This window comes from Odocoileus virginianus, chromosome 8, assembly GCF_023699985.2.
Source record: "Odocoileus virginianus isolate 20LAN1187 ecotype Illinois chromosome 8, Ovbor_1.2, whole genome shotgun sequence".
Lineage (NCBI taxonomy): Eukaryota > Metazoa > Chordata > Mammalia > Artiodactyla > Cervidae > Odocoileus > Odocoileus virginianus.
The window spans coordinates 24,074,709-24,085,746 of NC_069681.1; the positions used below are offsets into that span (position 1 = coordinate 24,074,709).

Sequence of the window (11,038 nt, forward strand, 5' to 3'; positions counted from 1 at the left end):
CAGCCCTGAGTGGGTCCAGGGCAGAGCGACCGCCCACAGCAGAGTCCATGCCCGCGGGCGGTGGATTGCCACGTGCGTGACCAGCAGGGCGCCGCAGGACGGGCGGCACCAGGGAGCCACTGGGGTCTCTGTCTCCAGATGAACCCGCGTCTGGACGGCTGCCTGAGGAGCTGGCACTGGCTGGATGGTGAAGACACCACCGTCCAGGAGACAGTCAAGGAGAATGTGAAGATGCAGTGCTTCTCTGTGACCGAGAGGGGGTCCTTCTTCCCCGGGAGCGGGTTTGCCTTCTTCCACCTGGATTACGGTGAGTCTCCGCTCCTGCGAGGGGACGGCCGCACTCAGCCTTCTGGCCAAAACTCCCCGAAATAGACGGCAGCGGCCAGTCCCCCCCAGGCAAGCGTCTGAGGGACGGACGCCCTGGGCACTGGGTTGGGGGAGAAGGGGACAGCAGAGGGCCTGTGGCTGAGACGAGATGCTGGGCTCGAAGGGGGCGCTTCCGGGAAGGTTCTGAGATGGGACACGCTTGAGCACATCTGCAGTCACAGCACTGTGGTCTGTGGGAGGGGCGGCACAGCCCGGAGTCCAGTGCTTCAGGCTCAGCAGGAAGAGGCCCCTGACGGGAGGGCCTGAGGCCCCAGCTGTGACTCTGCCTTAGAGAACTAAGGCTTTTCCAGCCACTGTGGAAGCTACAGAGGAGCTTTTCTGTGACCCCAGCGAGAGGGGGGTGGACAGGGCAGGCAGCCAGGGTCCTGGGTGCTGCAGGGGACAACGGTTCGCCCAAAGCCCTCCCGCTTCTGAAAAGCAGGGCCCTTAATTCCTACGGCCGCTTCCCTTTTAGTATTAGTTAGTGACAGTTTAAAGATCAGTCATCCTCCCACGCTGATGAGTGGGCACCTGGACATCAGCTTCACATGAAATGAGCGAATGTTCCAAACGGCAGGACTGTGGCCGCAGCTGCCCTGAGGGGTTGGCCTGCACGGTGTGGACCATGGGGAGTGGGGGGCACAGTGGTTCCACTTGAGTCTGGCCTCAGGACTTCCCCAGAGTTCCTCGGGCAGGGCCAGAGTTAACCTCTGCCCCCGAGCGTGCACCCCTGTGCCCGGAGGCATCGCTGTGCCTGGGCTCGTGGCCTTGGTGGCCTTTGACTTGAGGATGTAGGGCGGCTCTGTGTCATGGTCTGGGAGGCACCTTGCATGGACCTGTGAGCCTCCTTCCTTGGGGCGGCAAGGTGTGTGGAGCCCCGGCTGCCCACCACCCTCCTTGGCCCTGGGGTCTCTCCCCTCCCTGCTTCCATCTCCCCTCTAGCCAGGCTCCTCCTGGCTGCCTCTCCAGGGCCCCTCCTGGCGCTTCGCCCCCCCTACCCTGGCATGCCCCCAGTGTCTCTGTTTCCAGACTCTGAGCCTGTCGTGGTTGAAGGCGCACATATGACCCTCACCACCCTGCATGGCCCAAGTTAAAGGAGGGTCTGTTCGGGGAGAGATGGGACCTGCTCCCCCCTCCCCATTTCTGTCTTGGCTTTACCTGTCACAAGCATCACCAGATCATGCAAGGGGAACCCTTCACTCCTGACTGCAGCTCGTTCGGAACGCACACCGCCCCTTCAGCCCTTGCTTCTGTGCACGCAGACCAGGGCATCCTTGTGTTGGTTGGTGTCACACGTAACACGCTGGCCTGTGTGCCCACCGTGGAGGCAGCCACTTGGCTGCAGGGCTGAGATCTGCAGGTTGTGACAGCAAAGGCCACAGGGCAGGCAGGACTGGCACCTCCCTAGTGCGCCTCAGGCTGGGCCGTCCTGTCCTCGTTACGACACAGAAGGGACATATCAGGAGTTACAGGCACCGTTCTCAGCAGCAGGTCGAGGCTGTGGACTCAGTGGGTCTTAAAGCCCCAGAAGCCGTCGGGCAAGGGGCATGCGGGTAACCCACCTTGGCACCTGAGCAAACCTCCCCAGGGGAGCTTAGGCGCTGGCCCCTCAAACACGCCTCTGGCAGCCAGGCCCCTCTCCCCACCTCCGTCGAGGGGACTCTGCAGAGATCGCCCCCTCCCCACGTCCGTCGAGGGGACCCCGCGGAGAGCGCCCCTCTCCCCACCATCAGGGATGCAGGAAAACTCGGCAACAGAGAAGGCCGGGTTTGGGGTTTTGTTCGTTGCCTTTTCCCATTCTGTGTGCATTCAGTTCAGTGAACAGTTTTCAGAACTGATCACTGCGTCCCTCTCTGGGGTGGGGACCCACACACGATTCAAGGGGCTCTCAGTCCGCTGGTGGGAGAGAGCAGCACAGGGCGAGGCCTGACCTGAGTGGCCTTGTCGACCTGCGGCATCTCGAGAGGCAGAAACGCTCAGAAACCGGGGCGGGGTAAGGTTTCCTTCCGGCCCCTTCAGCAGCAGTTGCTTACCTGGAAGGATCTGCAAGGTGGTGTTTGTATCTGAGACCCGGACCCACCACGGCTACCAAGGGCGCTTTGGAGCATGACATACATGACACACGGCAGTGACTTGTCACGCACACGTGTGCCTACTGTGTCCTGTAACACGTGTCCTGTAAGTAGCGCCTGCCCCGCGGAGGCATTGATTACAGCAGAAAAGTGTGGCTCTGGACGGGAATATTGGACACAGTGTCGGGCACAGTTTTCACTGCCTTCCCAACCCTTCCTGGTCCCTCAGTTTGTGGGACTGAGCCCCACCCCATTCCTGTCCCAGACGGGAAGTGGTCCCGGCCGGACTGGGTGGGGCAGCCCAGTGGTCACTCAAAGGGGTTCTTGGGGAGCGGGCAGGTGGCCATGCTCCGGCGCGCTGGGGCCTCTGGAGTCCAACGCTGGGCTCCTGGTCAGTTCCTGACTGCTAGCCAAATGGCCGACTCTGGGCCACTGAGCCCCGAGCTACCAGCTTCCCGCTGCCTCTGCTGCCTGGGGCCCCCCGGGGCCCGCCGCCTCTCCGCAGCACCGTCTGGACCATCTGGACCGCCTGGTGATGCGTGACCTTCCTTGCAGCGCGGACGTCGCCGGCCGGCGGGACGGAAACCACCTGGGCAGTGGAGGCCGTGGCTCGGGTCCGACCCGCCGCGGACACCGGGGTGCTGCTCGCGCTGGTGGGCAACAGCCAGGCCGTGGCCCTCTCTGTGGCGCTGGTCGACTACCACTCCACCAAGAAGCTCAAGAAGCAGGTACTGCTCGCTGCGGCCCCCCGCCCTCGCTCGAAGGCGGAGCCGCCTGGAAGCGCAGCCCCGCCTCTCGCGGCAGCCTCTCAGCTGGGCCTCACTGGCCTCTGGTGGCTCAGGGACGGCGCTCGAGTCCTGCAGGCCGGCTGTGCAGTGGGGAGACTGTCCTGCCCCCTCAGCGGTGTAGATTATATGAATTAATCGCTTGTATTTAAGCCAAATGATTTTGCTCACAAATGACGTGTGTGAGTGTGCAAACAGGCCGAGCCTCGCCAGGCCACCCCTGGAGGCAGGCAGGGCTCTGAGTATCTGCCCCTGGACAGGCCGCCGTCACCTCCATGCAGTCCCCACCGCACCCCTGACTGTCACTGTGGTCACCGCACTGGCTGTCTTCTCAGAGAACAGGCAAGAGTAGTGGAAATGGGTTTATTCTCCCACCTCTGTCCCAAGAGGGGTGTGTTCCCATGTCAGCCTGCCTGAGGGAGCCATCAGGTCCCCTCTTACTGCAGCTGCAAGCTGATGGTCGCGGATCCAGGCTTGGTCCCTCCGCTGCTTCTGTGGTAGCGTCACATGCAAGGGGCAGCTCTGCCCTGTGTCCGGCCGCAGACACGGTGGGAGCCACGGTCACCTCTGCCCAGGCCGACACATGTGTGTCCCTGTGACCAGAGCGTGTTTCCCCCACCTCCCACCCGGGGACATGCAGCTGTATATGCTGGTCCTCAGTCACGTTGGAGAGGATCCAGGTCCCCCTAATTCACACGTGTAGAAACCGTGTTCTTGTCACGCTCTGGTCATAAGCGACCCTACCCACAGGAGACCCACGGATCTCGGCAGGACAGGAGGGCCCACGGGCATGTGGCCGCTGGCCCTTCTGCCCCGGTCAGCTGTGCCTCTCCCCACAGCTGGTCGTCCTGGCCGTGGAGGGCGTCACCCTGGTCCTGATGGAGATCAAGGTCTGTGATGGCCAGGAGCACGTGGTGACTGTCTCTGTGAATAAGGACAGGGCCACCCTGGAGGTGGACGGCACCCAGGGCCAGAGGGAAGTGAGCCCAGCGGGGCTGCAGGAGCGGCTGGCCGTCCTCGGGAGACACCTGGAGGGCCCCGTGCTCACCTTCATCGGGGGGCTGCCAGGTAGGGGCCCTGATTTGCTCCCCCAGGCAGGGCCTGGTGCTCTGTGGGGAAGGGAGGCGGGAGGAGCCAGCCTGTGGCAGCATCGTGTGCTCACGGGGTGTCTGCCCCCGCCCAGCCACTGTGGGGTCAGGCTGACAGCACGCTTAGGGGGACAAGCATCGGCCTGAAGCTGCCCCCCATCCCACACCTCCCATGGGTATCAGATGGTGGGTCTGGCCAAGGCTGGTGGGGAGGGCCAGCCCAGGGGCCGCACGGGGAGCCGGGTGCCCCAGCGCCCTGCCCCCGAGGCCTGGTGTCCAGCTGCCCGGGCAGCAGGCTAGGTGAGCCTGCCCCCCGGCATCTGGAGGTGGTATCCCGGCAGAGTAGGGGAGGTGGGAGAGGTTGGGCCTCCCACTGCTCAGGTGGGTCTCCACTTGTCCCCGACGGAGGATCGCTGTCTTGGCCGCCAGACTCCAACTGCGTTTAGTTTTAGTAAACAGCTTTGAAGAGGATGAGAGAGCCTGGAAGCCCTGGGCATGACTCATTCGGGCCGAGGAGATAATATTTAATGGATGTGACTATCTGTGTGTCCTCCTGGGGGGTCGGGGTGCTGTGCCAAGCCTGGTGGCAGGCGTCTGCTGCCAGCCGGGGCTCATGGCTGAGCTGCATGATGTTCTGCCGGAGACGCAGCGCGGCTTCCAGGCTCCAGGCGGCTCACCCGCTGAGACACGCTTGCTCTTTCCCCGCGGCCCAGATGTGCCCGTGACCTCGGCCCCGGTCACAGCCTTCTACCGCGGCTGCATGACGCTGGAGGTCAACCAGAAGGCGCTGGACCTGGACGAAGCCGCCTACAAGCACAGGGACATCACGTCCCACTCCTGCCCTCCCGTCGAGCCCGCCGCCTAGGCTTCCGGCCGCAGACGCCCCGCCCCACGCACGCCGCAGCCTCCTGTGGACGCGGAAGGATGGCGGCGCGCCCGCGCCCGCGCCCGAGACCGGAACCCGCGCCCGCCGCGCCCCTCGGCAACCCCCTCCCCGCGTGTAACATACGTGTACATAGAGGACTAACCTCAGCGCCGCCCGAGCGGACCCGGGAAAAGAAATTCTGTTATTTTTATCACCAGATGCTACTTTCTGACTTAAAACTATGAAAAAAATAAAATATTTACGGAACCTTTCTAGCTGTGCGTTGGAGGTGTCCGCTCCTTGCTGCTTCACGGCGGCCGTCATGGGGTCAGCGGCCGGGGGGATCCGTAAGTCCAGGGGCCTCACCCCTGCCGCTGCCCGAGGTCCTCCTGGTGGGGACGAGCCACTTTACTGTGGAAGAGACCGCGCCAGCGCCCGCCTGCGGGGCTGGAAGTATGGCAGGTCAGCACCGCCGGCTCCCGGACACGCCCACCCAGCCTCAGCTCTCCGGTCAAACCGGGGCCCTGTTTGCTCGTTTTGCGGGGCGGGCAGTGAGCCGGGTCTGCAGGAGGTCAGGTGGGCGGGCCTCACGCTCTGGCTGCAGGAGTAGGGGGCAGCCATGGGGAGCGCGTGGGACCCACGGGTCTCGGGAGACCGAGCCCGCGGTTTGCAGCTGCAGCCGGACACCGCCAGGGCTGCGGGCACCATCACAGCCCAGCTCCGGCGCCTGTTGCTTGACTCCACCCCCAAGGTTGATTCCGTTTTTTACAATAGACTGAGACTTTTTTCTCAAAACTAAGATTCTTACTTTATTTAGACACCAAACCCCAAAGTGTGTCCTGAAGCAGGCAAGCAGGCAGCCAAGTGTCCGGGACGCCACCTGCTCAGGTCTTACCCGCCACCCACGGCCTCCTGGAGCTGGCCTGCATGGCTCTGAGAAATGGGGGGCGAGCACGGTCCTGCTGGAGCCCCGCAGGAGACCCCCTGCTGCTCACCATCTGACCACGTGCGGCCTCGGGAGCCCAGAGCCACTCGGGCTGATCCACCTCTCAGCCCTGGCCCCACAGCTTTCCCGCCGAGCTCTCTGCTTTCCATCTACTCTGGAGACGGCTCTGGAATGTTCTCATGGAATGCGCCCCCAGTCAGCTGGGAGCCTGCACCTGGCCGCCCCTTCACACAGAGGCCAGGACAGCCAGACAGCAGACAGGACACATGCCGAGCTCTGGGGCGAGACGCCACAGACACTGGCGGAGGCCAGCTCTCGGGGCCGTCTGACCACCACGGGTCCCTCTTCCCCCCGGGAGAGCGAGGCCCAGCCTGTCCTAGCGTGGTTTGCACAGACTTCCACTGGGCGCCAAGGGTTGTGCTAACTACGGCCAAGAAAAAGCTTATGGCCAGTTCAGAGCCATGGGCTGCAAGACGCCTCCCAGCTGTGCTGGCCAGGCTGGCGGCCTTGCTGCTGCCAGGTCCAGGGCCAGGCTGCACACGAGCCTGGGCAGACACAGAGCTCCATGACTGCTGACTGTGCTCCAGGAAGCGGAGGCAGGGCAGGTCTGACTGTGGTTCTGACTGTGCTTCATGGAGAAGCCAGGGTAGGTCTGACTGTGCTCCACGGAGGAGGCTGGGGTGGGCCTGACTGTGCTCCACGGAGGAGGAGCCGGGATGGGCCTGAATGTGCTCCATGGAGGAGCTGGGATGGGCCTGACTGTGCTCCATGGAGGAGGAGCCGGGGTGGGTCTGACTGTGCTCCATGGAGGAGGAGCCGGGGTAGGTCTGACTGTGCTCCACGGAGGAGGAGCCAGGGTGGGTCTGACTGCTCCACGGAGGAGGCTGGGGTGGGCCTGACTGTGCTCCATGGAGGAGGAGCTGGGGTGGGCCTGACTGTGCTCCACGGAGGAGGCTTGGGTGGGCCTGACTGTGCTCCACGGAGGAGGAGCCGGGGTAGGTCTGACTGTGCTCCACGGAGGAGGAGCCAGGGTGGGTCTGACTGCTCCACGGAGGAGGCTGGGGTGGGCCTGACTGTGCTCCATGGAGGAGGAGCTGGGGTGGGCCTGACTGTGCTCCACGGAGGAGGCTGGGGTGGGCCTGACTGTGCTCCACGGAGGAGGCTGGGGTGGGCCTGACTGTGCTCCACGGAGGAGGAGCTGGGGTGGGCCTGACTGTGCTCCATGGAGGAGGCTGGGGTGGGCCTGAATGTGCTCCATGGAGGAGGCTGGGGTGGGCCTGAATGTGCTCCATGGAGGAGGCTGGGGTGGGCCTGACTGTGCTCCATGGAGGAGGAGCTGGGGTGGGCCTGACTGTGCTCCACGGAGGAGGAGGCTGGGGTGGGCCTGACTGTGCTCCACGGAGGAGGCTGGGGTAGGTCTGACTGTGCTCCATGGAGAAGGAGCCTGAGTGGTTCTGACTGTGCTACATGGAGGAGGAGGTGGTGTTGCCAAAAGAGTGAACAATGGATCACTGGACAGACAGAGAGCCCAGCAACAGACTCCCAGAAAGAGTCACCTGATCTTCGACAAAGGAGTAAAGCTAACACAACGGAGCAAAGACAGTCTCTTCACAGAGGTCTCTGTACCTTCCTGTCGATTTTGCTGTGATTCTAAAACTGCTCTAAAAAATAACGTCCACTTAAAACAAACCACCCTATCATCAAGAACATCTGTTCATCAAGGCACCATAAAGAGCGAGACAAGACCAGCTGCAGAGGAAACATCGGGAAGCACGGTAACCAGTTAACGTGGGGTAACCGTGTCAACCAAGAAAGGACAGAGTTCCTCCTGCAAATCAGTGAGAGCAATGACCCAACAGAAGACCGGACTGTGCTGGACAGGACAGGAAGTGCCAGTGGCCAAGGTGTCCGTCCACAGGGCCAGCTTCATCAATAAGGGGGAGATGCAGGCACAGACAGCACAGGAAGGAACCTTGGCGCCCACAGCTGTGAAAGGTTCTCGCATCGAGTAGGACTTGATCTTGGCAGCCTGGAGCTGAGACTGGTGTGGGCTGGCCCCGAGGACCAGGGCTGGGCATTGTCCGGCAAAGTCCAGGTCTCCCACACCCTAAGTCCACACCGGGAGCCCCACATACACATAGGAACCCCAAGACCAGCCAAGGCCACTCACAGCCAGAGGGCCAGTCACGGGTCCCCGCCTTGGGGTGTAGCCATGCGTGTCTGTCACAGGCACGCAGCTCAGCAGAGGACCAGCCACGCACAGCAGAACCGTGGCGGGTGGGCGCCAGGATGGGGGGCAGCCCTGGCCTCGGTGACGGCCCTGCTCTGAGGAGCTGCCGCTCACACCGGGGTTCTCAGCGTGCTTTCTGTTCCATTTATAGTAGTCGTTCAGTTTCATGCTTAAAAAGTTTGAGCAAAGAGGGAAGGGAAAGAGGCAGGTGCCACCCACGAGCTGCTGAGGAGTGCGGCCCTGCCCACTCCTCTCAGGGCCCCAGGAGGACATGCCTGCTCCCGCCAGCTCCGCGTGCTCTCCCCACGCCCAGAGGGGGAGAGACTGTCAGAGCAGGAGAGGGCAGGGCTGGGGGGCGCTGGGGGCTCGGCCACTCAGCGGACGAGGTTCCCTCCCAACGCTGCTGCTGCGGGCATCTTCTAACTGAGCACACGGGGCCCCCTGGCCACGCTCGAGGAGCGCATCCTGTGATCCGGCTCACACACCAGAATGGTCACTCTCCAACAGTGTACGACTCAGCAGCTTTTAGCACCTTCACAGGGCTGTGCAGCCAGCACTCATGTCCAGTTCTAGAGCATTCCGTCATGGCAGCAGGGAGCCCTGTTCCCATCAACAGCCTCCCTGGCCCTCCCACCCCCCAGCCTCCAGCCCGCGTCCTGTCGGTGGCCGAGGATGAAGCAGGTCACTCAGCAGAGGGAGCCCCCACCGAGACCCGTGGTGGTGCCCGGGGGTGCAGCAGTTACGCCCTGTGGGCATCAGGCCCAGGGAGAGCCTTCTGGGCTGCGGAGGCCTTGGCAGAGATGGTCCCTGGGAAGGGCGCCCGGAGCACGCTGAGGCCAGGCCTGGGCAGGTGCCGTGTTCTGGTGGGGGGAGCTGCCCTGGAGGCTAGGGGGCAGGAGGGGCCACCGGTGTGCAGGGTGGGGGAGTCCCCGGAAGGGGGAGGGAGCCTGAGCCACCAGCAGGCTGGGGCTGAATTGTTCACATTCTTTGTGGCTGGGCTGAGGGATAGAGACATTTTTGTGGCAAGAGCAAAATTGCTGGCTTTGGAGTTTGATACTTTTTATCAGCTCCAGGCAAGATGAAAATACCTGGTGGGGCAGACAGCATGATCAGGAAGACGCAGGTGTGGACAGTATAGGGAAACGCTGAAGCCGCTGACCCCAGCTGGGCTCGTGTCAGAGGTCAAAGGTCAGCCCGTGTTCTGGGGCGCAGGTTCGCTGCAGGCCTACAGCTGCTGCTCTGCTGTTTGCTCCAGGGGCTGCGTCTTCACTACCTGCAGCCCTGGACCAAGGTCCTCCCCGTGCAGTCATGTGTGGGTCCGGGAACCACTGAGTGAATTGACATCGCGGACCACAGACCCCTGGCTCCGCTGAACACTTCGGTTCTTAAACTCTGGGCGGATGAGACACTTGCTGTGGGGCCCCGGATGGGTCAGCGTGGCCGGTGGACATCCTGGCCTCAGGCAGCGCGAGGGGTCAGCCCTGATACCCGATGGGACCCCAGCGGAGGCCCGCACTGAGCTCTGCCGTTACCTGCTGGGGAAGCCAGAGGCCTGGCACCTCGGGTGTTTGCCAGTCATTCGTGGGATTTCTGGCTCCAGGATGCCCCCAGCTCGGGGCATGCCTGCAGGGGGAGGGAGGAGCCGGGCCCTGGTCCTCAGCCCGTTGGGGTCACTCAATGGCTCCTGACTTGTGCACAACACCCTGACATACTCCTCAACATAAATAACTGTCTTGGTGACTATGAAATTCTTTATGAAAAGTCCCTAAATTTATACGTGTAACTTTTGCAAAGTCGGGAGTTTGCCCCCTTGCCTTTGTGATGAGGACGGGTCACATTAGGGAGAGGATGGCAGTTCGTCCCCAGCTGCGGTCCGGATGGCCCCTTCCTTCCCTGCCCAGCGCCCAGGCCGTGGGGGCACCTGCTGGGCCGGAGCAGAGCCGGGGACTCAGAGGCTGTCGAGTGTCGGGTGTAGTGGACGACCTTCCTCCCGCTGAACAAGGCCCGTCTGCTCCCTGTGAGCCTCAGGAACGAGAAGAGTTTCTGTGTTCTCTGCACAGTCTAGGCAGGGAGACACGGCCCTATGAATTCTCCTCTCATATGCCATTGTGTCACGTGATGTTCAAACCAGGTTTCTTTGGTGGAAAATGACCTGCCCAAGTCTCAGGGCTGGGCCAGACTCATCCTGCAAGGGCCTGCCTTGGGCTCAGGGGCGCCTGTCCTGGGGTTCTGGGAGCACACTTGGCCACTCCAAGCCCCAAATGCCTGCCATCGTGATGTGACGCCCCCCCGGGAGGGAGAGCTTTGCAGAGAGGCTAACTCCTCAGCCAGCAGCCAGCACAGCGAAAGACGTTTCAAAGCCTCCATGCTGCTTCTCAGTGGCCGCAGGCTCCATCTCAGCCGATGGAATTACTCCGCCTAAATTTTGACGGGTTTGTTTTTAACAATATGCCCAAAGCGAGTCAAAGAATTCAGCAGGATTGGTCACGATGACTTTGACCTAAAATTCCAAATCGATGAGGAGTGGCCTTGCTGGGTTTGTAACCTCTGGAGCTGAAATTCCAGGACAGCTGGGGTTGGGGCCGCGTCCTGTCCACAGAAGCCGCAAGGCCAGCGCTGGGCTGGGCCCACCTGCAACATGGCCCACGAGCCCACGTCAGACAAAACGCAGGTATGTTCACTTTAC

The 11,038-nt window shown here is 62.5% G+C and overlaps 1 protein-coding gene across 1 annotated transcript in view; it reads left to right on the top strand.

The window, feature by feature from the left end:
• Positions 1-5,451, top strand: part of GAS6 (growth arrest specific 6) — a 30,551-nt gene extending 25,100 nt beyond the window's left edge. Inside the window, exons 12-15 of the mRNA XM_070471347.1 lie at positions 139-307; positions 2,994-3,166; positions 4,063-4,291; positions 5,025-5,451. Of these exons, the coding sequence (XP_070327448.1) occupies positions 139-307; positions 2,994-3,166; positions 4,063-4,291; positions 5,025-5,176 (723 nt within the window). The 3' untranslated portion in view covers positions 5,177-5,451. The remainder of the gene's footprint in view (positions 1-138; positions 308-2,993; positions 3,167-4,062; positions 4,292-5,024) is intronic.
• Positions 5,452-11,038: the final 5,587 nt, after the last annotated feature.